At 39.6% G+C, this 14,638-nt stretch overlaps 1 protein-coding gene across 2 annotated transcripts in view; it reads right to left on the reverse strand.

Annotated features, from left to right (window-relative positions):
• Positions 1-14,638, reverse strand: part of L3MBTL4 (L3MBTL histone methyl-lysine binding protein 4) — a 446,421-nt gene that overhangs the window by 123,054 nt on the left and 308,729 nt on the right. For both annotated transcript variants that reach the window (XM_032293336.1, XM_032293337.1), the window contains exon 15: positions 9,080-9,253. In XM_032293336.1, the coding sequence (XP_032149227.1) occupies positions 9,080-9,253 (174 nt within the window). The remainder of the gene's footprint in view (positions 1-9,079; positions 9,254-14,638) is intronic.

The following is a 14,638-nucleotide window of genomic DNA, read 5'->3' on the forward strand; positions in this document are numbered from 1 at the left end:
ACAAAAATAAAGCTCATTGACCCCTGGAGGAGGAGGAGGAGGAAGAAGAAGAAGAGGAAGAAGAAGAGGAGGAAGAAAGAAAGAAAAGAAAAGAAAAGAAAAGAAAGAAGAAAGAAAGAAAGAAAGAAAGAAAGAAAGAAAGAAAGAAAGAAAGAAAGGAAGGAAGGAAGGAAGGAAGGAAGGAAGGAAGGAAGGAAGGAGAGGAGAAGAAGAAGGAAGAATAAGAATAAGAATAAGAATAAGAAGAAGAAGAAGAAGAAGAAGAAGAAGAAGAAGAAGAAATAGAAAGAAGAAGAAATAGAAAGAAGAAAGAAGGAGAAGAAAAAGTCCGTAACTTCAAAAACACACACAAAACATGTGATTGTCTTATCTGGGAAGCTGCTCCCCCAACTGCCACAATAACTGTTTAGTTATAACTTAAGGCTTAAAAGGCAGACACTGGGCTCTGACTTTTTAGGCAAATTCTTGAAACTCAGTGGACATTTCTCTGAGGTTTTCCTGCCTGCGGGTGTTGCATTCAGCCAAGATGGTTTCTACCACCAAAACATTCATAACCTATTAGGGGATGCAGACTTGTACAAGGGCAGATTCTGCACAAAGCAGACCCAGAAAGGGCTACATCAGAGAGACAGAGAATGTGCTATGTGATCATACAGCAGGAGGACATTTTCTGCATACAAGGTGGGAGATATTAGAAAAGGCCTCCAGGAGAAGAGTTTGAACTTGGCCTCAAAACAAATTTTATCATAGGAAATGCAGAGAGGGCCACTGCAGGTGGAGGGTGGGTGGGGTGTGGAGAATTAGTGATGGGGTGTGGTGTGTGATGAGGTAAGATGTGGAGCTGGGACAAATTATGGGGCCTGCACAAGCTTTCTATGTTCCCATGCATATGTGTAGATTTGAATATGTCAATTTATTTACTCATAGTCAAGCAAAATGGACCAAGGACCTGTGAGATTCTATCAATCTGAAGGATTCATACAATATGCTGAGTTTATACATAAGAAGTAATGAACCCTTTTAAAATATGGCAGTAAAAATCATCAGCAAATAATAAGATCTATAATATCCATATGAAAATGTTTACTGCAGCATTATTTACAAGAGGAGAAATACTGGAAACCATGGTCGTTAGGGAAATGGTTGAATGAGTTATGGTATGCCTACATTATGGAATAGGATGCAGTAGTTAAAAATAATGCATTGGGTCTTTTGTGTTGCTATGGCAGTTTATCCACGACATATTGTTAAATGAAATAAAACACATTGCTGATTCGTAAAATGTTAATATAAATCATTTTAAAAGAGTGAATGTACATTGATATGGTTAGACTTTGCATTCCCACCCAAATCTCATCTTGAATTGTAATCATCATAATCCCCATGTGTCAAGGGAGAGACCAGGTGCAGGTAACTAAATCACGGGGGCAGTTTCTGCATGCTGTCCTCGTGATAGTGAGTCCTCATAGATCTGATGGTTTTATTAGTGTTTGGTAGTTCCTCCTATGTTCATTCTCCTTCCTGCCACCCTGTGAAGAAGGTGCCTTGCTTCCTCTTTGCCTTCCACCATGATTGTGAGTTTTCTGCGGCCTCCCCAGCCATGCTGAACTGTGAGTCAATTAAACTTCTTTCCTTTATCAATTACCCAGTCTCAGGCAGTTCTTCATAACAATATGAAAATAGACTAATACATATATCTACATCCACATGTGCACACACGAACACCAAAAAGGTACAGAGAGCAGGTGGCAATCTGTTAACCCTAGTGACCTAAGTATGCAGCATCAGAGTTAGGAGTGAAGAATGAGAAATTCTTAATTTCTTAAAACTTTTACATTACTGGAATTATTAAGGTGGACATATTCTTACATTTTCCCAAACCTCTATATGCTATGCTGTTTGATAGAAAAAAGTGTAGCTGTTATTTATGTTTTTAATTTTTTCTTTCTACTCAATTGTATTTTTTCTTTTCCCATAATAAGCAAGTATCGCCATAATAGTGAGAAAAAAGATCATGTTGAAGTCCCAACTTTTCTCTTTACAATGAATGAGCAATAATTATTTTAAAGCCAGGTTAAGAATATACATGAGAAAATTGCTTGCTGGTGCTCAGGCAGCAAGGTTTTGTTTTTCTGGGGTGCAGGAACACTAATATTTCCTCTATGCAAGGAGCTCTGGACATTGTAGGACACACTGTTCTGTGGCATTTAGTCACCGAGAGCCTGAGCCAAGGCAGGATTCCAGAAACCCAGAGATTTAGAATAAATTTTAAAATTCGGTATGAGAATCAGCTCAGAAAAATAATTTGAAGACCTAGCGAGGCACTCATGGGTTATTTAATAATGTTTGGCATAACTATTCATTCATTTAGGAAACAGGGGACTGTAGTGAAGTGCCCATGAAGTGAGGCAGGTGGAGCCTGGGAAGGGCTGGGCCCTTTCATCTCATCCCAGATCCTCTCCATGCTCCTAAGCTGATCTGGGCATGACTCATTTCACTTTCAGTCTGCACAATATTCAACAGAACCCTTTTTTCCCTTCATGGCTGAGCCCTTTACGCTAGGTGATTACCAAAAACATTTCGAACATCACCCTTTCTACTCTGTGTTATTCCCTATGGCACCTGTCACGGTCTGTGATTTTCTTTTATTAATGGTTTGCATTCTTTCTTCCTCCTCTATCTCCCTCACCTGCAAATCGGCTCCACACAAAGATGGAACTGTTTTGCTCATCTCCACGTCCCTACCACTTGGCAACATCAGCAGCTCCACACATATTTGCTGAGCAAATGAATACTGATGCTGTGAGCAAGTGAGCGTGCCTACTGCCAAGTCTGCACAAACAAGAGCCATCCCACCTGAGTTCAAATCCTTGTCCTGCCACTTACTAGTTTGGGTGATTTTCTTATCACCAAAGAAAAGCTTGATAAGAACAAGGATTTTTGTCTGTTTTATTCACTACTGTATCACTGGAGTTTGGAACAGTATTCTCTAAATATTTATTCAACAGATAAATGTTGGATGAATGAATATGTCTAATTGCAGGACCTGGCTATGGTCATGGTGCTGAATTCAGCAAGGTAAATGTTAGTCAGCTATCTATATACCGAAACCGAATTTCAACCTGACTGCATCTTAATTCTGGAGCAGGTGGTGGTATGAAATAGTAAGGAGAGTGATGACCTGGATGTCAGAGGCTCGAAGGGGCCACTGACAACAGTGCTGATGAAATAGCAGAATTCTTTGGCATTGATACCCTTGTCTCCACATTGGAGAATTTGAGTGAATCTCCTGAGTCCTTTCCCGCTGTAGAGCTCCTAAGTTGTCATGCCTGGCTAGTGGTTCCTCAGAGTCTGATTGGAGGCAGGGAGCTGGAGGGGGCTTCTCTGAAAGGCCTTGGAGTTTCCTGTCCAGTCAAAATCCCCTAAAGGGCAAGAAGGACTCTAGCTTGTCATGGTGAACACTACTTACTTGATTAAGGGGCTTAATTTAGTTATAGACGCTGAGTGTTATCTCAGACTAAGTAAGGGTCTAAATTCCTACGCTTGGTGTTGAGGTGTGCGCTATACACACCACTAGAACTGGTCCAACTGCAAGACTTTAAAATCAATGGTTTTCATAAAAATGGAAAAAAGATATGGAATGATTATTTCAACAGTCTCTCCTATGTGCCAGGCCCATTCATGTATCTACACATATATCAATGTCTATATCTACCTACAGCTATATTCCTATATTCAAAATCTTATATAAGCCTCACATTTATGACCATTTCACAGGTGAAGGAATTGAGACTCTAAGAGAAAAACAAATGTATATAATGAAATCAATCAACTTAGGTACACTAAAGACCCATAATGGGAACCATAATGAAGAAAAAGCAAAAAGATAAATTGGTTCTTTCCTTTTCTTTTTAAGAAGACATGGCATAGACACAACAAAGTATTAAAAAGGTACATGCAGGCACACAAATAAGTTGTGTGGTGTAGACTAAAACGACAGACGTGTGGCGTAGACTAAAAGGACAGAGGAAAGCTGAGAGCAGGGAAGGGACTGGCTTGTAGCAACTCAGCCTCTCAGGGCTGGCCACTGTCCTTGGCACCTAGTAGGCTGCTCAACATCTATTTAAATTGTTGAGTGCCTACTATGTGTCAGGTATTACACGAAGTATGAGAAATACAGAGACATAAAACACAATCTCCAACTTCAAGAAGCTCTTAAAGGTTGGAACTGCCACAGAAAACTCCAAGAGAGAGGTGAGTCACGGGCAAGGAAGGAGATGTAGGCAGGTGTAAAGGAGGTACCAAGAAAGGAACCAAAGGCACAAGGGCAGGAATGAAACAACACCGCAGCCCATGATGGAGAGTGAGTGGGGCCACTGAGGAGATGCTACCTCCCAAAGCAAAGAATCAAGAGAAAGTGAAAGTGAGCAGTGAGAAAGTGAAAGTAAGAAGCCAGAGAAAAGGCTGGTGGATTAAAGAACCTATTTACTCACTTGGAAGGTGAATGTGTGGGACATCTGACTAACATTGTTATAATTCTGAGGATGGATGTCACAGGAGGTATTTATACTGCAGCTAATTTGCCTAGTGGAAATAAACCAGTTGGCTCATGGTTGTGCAGCTTATCATCAAGATTATTAAGGAACTATTCGACTACATGCCATTCTTTCTGATTACCACAATTTTCCCCAGGCATGTTTATACCAATATTGGTCTTCAAAAAGTGCATGGCATTTATAATATGGCAGGCATCAGGAAAAACAAAGTAAGTTTTATTGTGCACTTTCTTTGATTTTCTTAATAGTAATGACAGAATATGACAGTATTTTAACGAATGGTGGTGCTATCAATTGTGTGAATTAGAATACATTAAACAATGCTTCTGGGAGGCAAAGGAGGTTATTAAAGAATACTTAGGCAGGTAAAAAAAAAAAGCCTGGAAAAAATGTTCCCCTGGGCCTGGGGAAACCAGCTAATAGATAATATAGGGAGTAGATGGAAGCTGTATTCCAAAGTAATTTTCTTTATGACTGAAAATGTTTTAATGACTAATTTTATTCTCTTGTTGTAGGTAGAAGCCTTTAGTATATTATAATCAAATGTACTCAACATGGACGTTTTGTATTATATATAGTACAAATAAGAACCAACAGTTTGGGGAAAACATGGTGAGATTCTTCCCTTTGGTAGTTCTATTTTTACAAAATAAGAAACAGATGCATTACAAGGTGAGTCTGAGAATCCTAGACATCAGTAGAAATAGACTAAATATGAACCTAGCTGGGCCTCTCCAAAGCCTTAAGCTGTCATTCTTTTACTAGTCTAACATAGTTGAATTGCACGTGGGATTTTTTTTTGACTTCTCATCTGCATGATCTCAGACACGGACTAACCTCTCTGAATTTTTAGGTGCCTATGTCATAAAATCTTAATAAGAAAACTTATCACATACAGGGTTGTTGGGTGGATGAAATGAAATCAACACTATGATGTATATAAATTGTTTAGCATAACGCTTTGCAGCCCCCAAGGATGGACTAATAGTAGATAGTTATTATCACTGATATTTCTGCAATATGATTATTAATTGACTGTACTAGAAATATGCTGGATTTAGTCAGAAGACCTATGTTTCAGTCCCAGATAAGCTTACCAGCTTACTATTTCCTGATCTATAAATGGCAATATTATGGTGATAATAGTGTCTGCTTTGCCTAAATCACAAAATTATGGGAGGCTCCAAAGGTAATGCATGTGCAAACTGTAAATGGTTAAATGAATTAAGGTATTTTCTCCTCTACCATATATACCCAAATGAAAGAAACTCAAGTGTAAAGCCATTTGCCTTTAGTGCACCATGAATATAATACTATTCACTCTATTAGCACAAATAAAAAAGGAATATATTAAGTTTTTCAGTAATGGTGACTTACTCTAATATCCTGAGTATGACTCTTTACAGTTAATATTACATCTATATCTTACTGTTATAAAGGTAAGTCTTGTAAACACCTAGAAGTACATATACAAATCTCTCAAAATTAAAACATGACTACTAAAAATGTGAATATAAACAGACTATTTCTACCACTACATCAGGTAGTAGAGTCATACATTTACTATTTATAACCCCGATACAAAGATAATCCAAGAGCAAACATGTTGTTTAAAAATAATCAAAAAATTGTAATGCAGTTAAGGAAAAGAAAAAAATTCTCTAAATTGTTGGGCAATATCAAACAGAATTTGGAAGTATATCAAAGTTAATTTTAAATTTTTCACTTGAATTATAAGAAGTCTGGATATATATTTTTTTCTTTTTTCTTTTTTCTTTTTTTTTTTAGACAGGGTCTCACTCTGTCATCTAGGCTAGAATGAAATGGTGTGATCTCAGTTCATTGTAGCCTCTAGCTCCCAGGCTCAAGTGATCCTCCCACCTCAGCCTCCTGAGTAGCTGAGGCACATTCCACCATGCCGGCTATTTTGTGTGTCTGTGTGTGTGTGTGTGTGTGCACGCGTGTGTGTGTGTGTGTGTATGTGTATGTTTTGTAGAGATGGGTTTTCGTATTGTTGCCCAGGCTGGAACTCTGGATATTCTAGCATGACAAATGTTGCTCGTATAAAAAATTACAGAAGACCTGTCCAGAGCTCAGTGGTGGTTGGATTGACTGGAGGCCAGTGGAAATTATAGCTCGGATTTTCACCAATTTAACCCTCCCTCCTATTTTTTGGACAAGAGCCAGGTAAATGTTATTTCTCCTCAACATGCAGAATAGGAGAGAGAGAATTTAAATATTCTTCATGTCCTGTAGCTAATATCTGATGATTTTAAGAGCAAATATTTAGGTTAGAGAAAAAGCAGCCTCAGGAAAGTACTACAAGTAAGCTGTGGAGAGAGTTAAAATACATTTTATCTGTGCATAATTGGCCTATATATCATTCCTTGTTGATTCCTTTGTTCTCTTTTTTTCCCTCGCCTGAAATTTAAGACTATGAACAAGATGCCACAGAGATGAGAGGAGACTCAAAAGGGGAATGGTTGCTAATACGATTTATCCAAACATTATTAGGATGATTGGTTAGGAAAAACAGTGAACAGATATTGGAATGCAAGGATGGCTTTGGTCTTGAGATATAAAAATGAAAGTAGGCTTGAGGATTCATGATGTGTATCATACAGTTCCTGCCCCACAGGTGACATAGGATGTGGTAGAACAGGACAATCCGTGATTTGTTTGCTTGATTATCAACTAACATTCTCTACTCCTTTCTATCTGTAGTAATTATTCCTAACTGATATATTTCAGCGCAAAGCCCCTTAATAAATGGTAAACACATAACAATAAGTTTAAAAGGCCAAACTCCTAAGAGGAGTTCAAAATAGGGCAGGCAACATATCTGTGTTTGCTGGAAAGAAAAGCTTAGCTAACCTCTGAGAGCAATATATACATTTTTAAGGCAGTTCAAAGGTCTGTTTCATTTCTGTGATTTTTGGCATTGAGGATGAATGTCTAAAATATTTACAAGTGAAACTGACTAGGTTTTTATTTTAAAAAATACAACAGATTATAGCAAAAAGATTAAGGGCGAGTGGATGTACTGGTCTCTATGATTCTGGGATAAATAAACTCTATTTCTTGGAAAATAGTTTAAAAAGAAAAAATTCCCTCTCAGCCAGGAGATGGAAAGGACGTTCAAGCTCCCAACTACTTAAAGTTGTAAACAGTGTGGTTGTGAAACAGCAGTAAAGAACAACAAGGCCCTGTAAAGTTTCAACAAGAGGGGTGGGTGTATAATAAATAATAAAAATGCCAGATACAGCTATAAAAATAGAGAAGTGTGTGTATCCATAGGAAACAGATCATGCAATAGAGAGAAGCACTCATCTACAATCATGTGTACAGAAGTCAAGTCAAAATATTCAAAATTTAACAAAAATGAAATGTCACCCAAACACTCTCAAATAACATGTGCATGAACAAAAAGAACATCCACAGTCCAGGATGTAAAACCCATGTGAAAAGTGTATCCTATGAGCCAAATTCTCCTAATAAACTGGTGTCCCCTTGGAAGGGAAGGAGCACCATCCCCACCTGTAATGGAGGTGCAAATGGGCTGACAGTGATTTCAGTGGAAATTCTGCACCCACAGAGAGGCCTGTGTGTCTTTGTTCTACACCTGCTGAATGCAAAGAGCAAGGCTCTGAGGTTAGGAGAAAGCAGGTGTCCCTTCAAATCTTGCACAGTCAGGTTCTGGGGTGTTCAAGGTCTTGAACATGATTCCTTTTGCCTGCAGCAGGGTCAGAAAAATGCCATTTCTTATCTCTCTGTCTAGCCTTTCTTGGCTCAATCTCTGTCTGGTCTCCAGTTATTTACTTAGTGTTAGACTTTTCTATATTTATAATTCCCAGCATGGAGTATGGAGCTCTTTGGAGAAAAGATGTTACTTAGATTGTTTTACTCATTTAGGTTAAAAAACATCAAACAAGGCTGTACTTGCAGCTCCTTAGAATATAGTTATATGTAAACAAAAATTGAAAACTGATGTTTAGAATCACAAGTTTACATTTAGGAACAAAACGAAGACGTGTTGTCAACAAATCAAAATGGAAACTATATGGTGTAAGAAGAAATCATATCTGAGGTATATCTGTATTAAAGATGACAAAGACAGGTAACAGATAATAGAGGAAATCCTGATATGAATAAGAAGATACAGCTACTCATCCATGTACCAAAAGAGGTAATATCTATGAAATGATTCAAAAGAATAAAGACTTTCTAAGATAAAAGGGAATCTTTTGGAACTGTACAAGTGAGATATACTTTCTACTTCTTACATACAATATATACATTTAGAAAAAAGTAAATTCAAATATTTAAGGATGAAGCAAAAGAAAGTATTTTTTAAATGAAGATCAAGTTTTAGATGAATTTTGTGAGCCCCGCAAACATAATAATATCCAGAAATAAAAATAATTCTTTTGAAGAAAATAAGGAACTATTACTATTAACAAAATTTTTCTTTTACTATTCTACATGGTTTACCTTCTGGTTCACATTTTCAAGAAGTTTCTTACCTTGGCTGACTGTTCACCTTTTCATGTTTTCCATTGAAGTTCAAACTACAGAGGTTTTTTGATTTTGAATGTGAAGAGTCTGATTCCAAATTTGCCTGTGTTTGTTCTTTCAAACGATCATGAAGTGTTGCCTCCTTTTTCAAGTTCATGTCCGAATACGGGCAGCCAAAAGCACTGGTTTGTATAAAAATGAAAGCACCGTCATCAGTATATAGTGATAAATCAGGGATCCACTGTCATTGGAGCAGACTTACATCTAATATTTAAAAATTACATAGAAACATTCTTCTTTCCCTAAGCACACTCAAATAACAGTTTCTTTTCATATTGCCTTTTGAGAAAATCTTAGGTTCTAGAACCACAGACACTGGTCCACAAAGAATTATACACAGATTCATCAGTACATATGGTATTTACAATTTTGGAAACTTAAAAATCTAAGAATAGCATAGAGCTGTACTTCCAATGGAACAATGCAAATGTCACATAACACTTGACTCAGTTTATATCATCAATATGGATTCCCTGGTTTGACTATATCAGAAAAGACTATGGGTAACTAAGCATATTTGCTGGTATCAGAGAATGTTGTGTTTTCATTTCTTAATATTCATGTATGCAGAAACACTCTATCTGCAGTTCTGCTTAATCCTCCAGAGCTTTGCTGGGAAGTTTTCTGCTGGGGTGTGAAAGGATACCTTGTAGGTGAGAGAGGTGAGGCCCAAGCCCAGTCCTGCTGAGTCTCTTCTCTCCCCTCAAAGTCAAGGCAGAGTCCTGAATCCTGGATGCTGTCAAAGCCCAAGAGCAGGCTATGGGCAGAAGGATCTGCCAGGGCCAATGACCTGGTTCCTTCTGCAGGCTGATAAGCTGTCTTCATTGGATCCCTTTGCCTGCATCCCTGTCTCCAAGGAGGCCCCAAGCCTCTCCCACTGCCAGAAATGAGGTAGCCACACCAGGGAAGACACACATAAGACAGGCTACTTGTACACTACCCTGGGGAAGACATTTATGCCAGAGCTTCAGAGATTCTCCCCAGTGAAATCAGAAAAGCAGATCCAACTCATAAAGGTTGTTGTGACCCTGAGAAATGACAAACACATGCATGCACACACACGTGCATGCACGCACTCATACATGCACGTCATGAAATGGTAGCTGTTATCGCCATCACAGTGTTAAATCAGCTACATCTAGAGGAGCACGTGGTCAAATGCATCAACATCAAGGCAGTTGGTTCTTTTTTGAGATTTCACTTCCTACTCACTGTAAATTTGCTGATACATGGTACAAAATAAGTCCATTCTGAATACACGAAAGCTTTCTTTTATTTTAAGGTCATGCTAAAATTGTGGACCAGGACAGATTTCTGGTCCACAATTTTATCATGAGCCCAGTGAACATAATAAAAATAGATTGGATTTTTCTGGAGAAGGCCATACACATTCTAACCCCAAAGGGACTTTAGTACCAATATCTAGAATGGACTCTGGAACTGGGGACAGGATGGTTAAGATGATACTAGCTTGGCTCAGCCTGATCTAGACCTGTATCAGCAACCTTTACTACAGAGAGAAGGGCCCCTTTTACATGCATGTTCTATAATTTGTAATAATTGGTATTGATCTATTGGTTTATTAATCTACTTTGTTCTTGCTATCTCCTTCCCATGACATGACTTTCGTCTCCTAATCCTAAACACAGGATGTAAGGCTCCACTTCCCAGATGCCACCTGGCCAGTCTTCCATGTGCTTCTTGCCCTGAATTATTCCCTGCCAGGTGCTGTGCCTGTTAACTGGGAACCCTCCCTTCCTCTTGGATTCTTCCCAGGGGCTCTGATTCCAAGAGTCTAGATGGTGATTACTGTTGCCAAATCCCTTGGATACCAGGTTCTGCTCTTCAACTATACCCTCCTCTTGCATCAACAATGTTTCATTTTCTCAGACCCAAACAGAAGATTTGATTTCCACTTCTCTCTGACTGCCCTGCTCTGCTAAAATGGTGGATGGTGCTCTGTCACATCCTGGAGATGGGCAGTTCACAGCAGGAGGTTATAACCAAGTTGCCATGACTTACCTAAGGGTAGCTTCCCAGCCTGTGTGTGGCTACACCCTCAGGTGACCAGGGGATTCTGGGGTACCAGAGTCCCAGGTGAGCCCTTCCAGAACTGCAGCAGCCTCAAGGCTCTAAGCCCCATCTTGTTCCCAAACACTGATGGTCATTTTTTCTCTGTGACATGACATTTTAAAAGTTGGAAAGCATGACAAATTTAAGCAAAATGGCAAATAGGAAATAGCCTCTTGAGTGCTGTAGTTCGAAACATAACTAAATAACCCAGAAGTCAGCAGTATTTCAGGAAGGGTGTCAAGTTATTGACAACCTTTCTTGGGATCCTGAAAAATAAAGTCACCTGAAATAGGCAAGTATCTCCCAAGAGGGGCTCAGATGTGGAAATGTGGCTTCCTATAGCCCAGGAATTAGACACACAGTCAGATAGTAAAGGGTTCTCTAAATGCAACTAACTCACCCCTCCGTGAAGCCTACATTATTTTATATTTTAGTCTCAATTATTTTGCTAACCAATTATACTCTTTTCCTTCAAGAGGCAGGTAAGATAAGACTGAAGAGTCCTCTCTTAGCTGAGAGGTCAGATTCTAACAGGTGCTATGTCTGGGTGGGTGGGGGGTAACTCCATGTGGAAGTCTTCATGGAGAAGAAGGTTGGAGGCTTCCCAGAACCAAAGGACAGGAGGAAGCATGAGTAGTCATGCCTGTCAGATAACGAGAGGGCACTGAGACTTGGCAGAGAAAGGGGCTCAGCCATGGAAATGAGAAGGAAGAGGTATATGCTGCTTGTCTCACCATGTGGCCTCAGGTCCTGATGGCAGCAAGAGACTGTCCTGAGGCAGGTGGCTCCTGCGGAGGATTCTGGGAAGTTGCAAGCAGCATGGCTGCCTCCCACCCTTGGAAAGCAATGCCTTCCCGCCACATTGTTTCCCTCTCTGCCCTTTCACTTCATAAAAATAACCTGCCCCTTCTCAGAACTGTATTGTCTTTAGCATGCCGTGGTCTATTCTCACATAGTATAAAGATGTTAAGTGAACATCTTTTATTCTTACAAAATACTGATTGGCCAAATGACACCAAAAGACATACTAAATAACAAAATGCAGATTATTGAAGTTATGGAACAGTGAAAATACTTTTCATCTGACTGAAATGGTTGCTGATTTTACCTCTAGGAAGAGTAAGAGCAAGTACAGATGATATGTGTTGAGATGCGGACCAGGAAGTAAGAGCCGTCAGGAGTTTTTAACAACTGCTGAGCATGTGACATGATTTTTAGTATATTGTCTTCAAACACAGAGATAGGCAGGAGCTAAATATTACATATATGGAAGATTTTCAAGTTTCAGGGTTCATTTTCTTCAGATTCCTGTGGCTTTAAAATGAGTTTACCCAAGATATTTATCTCTTATTGCAACTAACTTTTGTCCACAAAATAGCTGATACTGTTTTGTCGCTTCATGTCCTCAAAAATTTAGTACACACAGAGTGAGAAAAAAAGTATAAATACTTTTTAAAGTTTCATAACAAGAGTAAAATATGAATCAATGAGTTCAAAGAGTTAGATGAAATGCATTTGGTTCTAAAAATATATTTCACTGGGTTAACACAGCTTGTGAAATCCTGGATATTAGAGTCATCTGAATATGGCCACTTAGGAAGTCAGAAGATAATTACTACCTACAGTAAGCATTCTAATCCGTTTAGTCCGGTGGTGGAAAGCGTGGAATTGAGAATTAGAGAAAACTGGAAGAAAGCTACTTGCTCTATAACCTTGGGCAAGTCATTGAACTCCTCAGTTTTTCATGTCCTCATCTATAAACTCGTTATAATGAGATCTATAGGGTTTTTTGTGTGTGAAAACTAAATGAGATAATCCATGCAAGTCCTCACATAGTGACCAGCACAAATTAAATGCTCATGAGTTTTTCATTTTTAAAGGCCTATTCTGATACAAAATATTAATTATCCCATTTGTTGTGGTTATTGCATTTTTCAATTCTAAAATTTCCATTTGGTTCTTCTTTTATTTTCCATTTCTTTGGCAAGACTTTCTATTCTTTCATTTGCTTTACATGTGTTAAAAATGCTTGTTGGCCCATCTTTATAATAGCTGCTTTAATTCTTGTGAGATGATTCTCACATCTGTGTCATCTGTTCATGGCCTTTTCTCACTCAACTTGAAATTTTCCTCATTCTTAGTATGAGTGATTTGGGGTTGACACTTGGACATTTTGGGGATTTTGCTGTGAGACTCTAGGTCCTATTCAGTCTTGTGTTGTGGGAGGCCTCCTCTCACACTACCTCAGTAGGGGAAGGGGGAACGGCCTTGTAGCTGTTATGTGGAGGTAAACATCCTCCCTAGGCACACACGGATGCCACCCTAGCTGAGAGGACACAGATCCATGTGGCTTCCACTGGCATCAGGGGAGGGGGGATGTGGGGGAGCAGTAGCCCTATTAATGTTGGGCTGTGAGGAAAGTCCTGACTCCAATGGCCTCCTGCAACAACACCCTAGCAGATGGGGACGGACACTGCATTACCACTGGATGAAGGCACAGGCCCAGGCTCCCAATGTGATCACCACTGATGCTGAGGGCAGGCTGTAACCACTAAGCATGGATGAAAACCCCGTCTCCCACTCAGCCTCTGTTGACACTGCCTTGGTTGGGGGAGGGGACTTGGGACCCCTTGTTCCAGCTCCACACTCAGTCTTCTGTGGGGATGAGGGTGTTTCCTGGGATGTTTGGCCAGAGAAAGGTGATTATTGTCTAAAGTTTCCACCTTGTGACACTGCCCGTTTCCTGGTCCTTTAACTAGAGAGATAGGCCTCTGCTTGGGGTTATTTTTGCCTTTTCCATTGGCTTTTCCGTGTTTTCAGCTTCTCCAACAGCCAGTCCAGGATGTATGAGGAGAGAGAAAACACAGGAAGTCACCACTGTGCTGTTACCTGGGTCTCCAGGTCCTCAGCTGGTCTCCATCCCTCTCCTCACCTTTCAGAGTCTTCCTCTGTTGATTTTATGTATAATGTCCAGGTTTGGGTGGAGGGAATAGAGAAAAGTATGTCTATTCCACTTTTCTGGAAGCAGAGGTCCCCTAATGATCCTCCTAATGTTAAAGACTTTATTGAAGACTCCTCCTGAACAGCCACCCTCTCTCTACTTCTTTTTCTAAAGGAAGAACTTATTCTACTCAACTAGAGTGCCCATGAAGCCTCACAGTAGCAAAAGAGGCCTTCAATACAGGCCAGACTGAGTTTCAATCCTGCTTCTACCCCAGTCCTCACTCTCTCCAGCTTACAGTTTTCTTAGCTGCAACCTGCAGACTCGAATCCACTCATGTGTCCCTGTACGAGCTACTCTGAATGGAGAGGGCTTAGACACTTTATGGCATATGTGCACTCAATAAACGTGATTTCTCTCCAACTCTAGTTTATCCTTCTCTAATTCATGTTACTGTTGATTACAGGTATTCAATTTTCACATTGTAGATGCA

Source organism: Sapajus apella, unplaced genomic scaffold (assembly GCF_009761245.1).
Source record: "Sapajus apella isolate SASKATOON/1434 unplaced genomic scaffold, GSC_monkey_1.0 scaffold29, whole genome shotgun sequence".
In the NCBI taxonomy this organism is placed as follows: domain Eukaryota; kingdom Metazoa; phylum Chordata; class Mammalia; order Primates; family Cebidae; genus Sapajus; species Sapajus apella.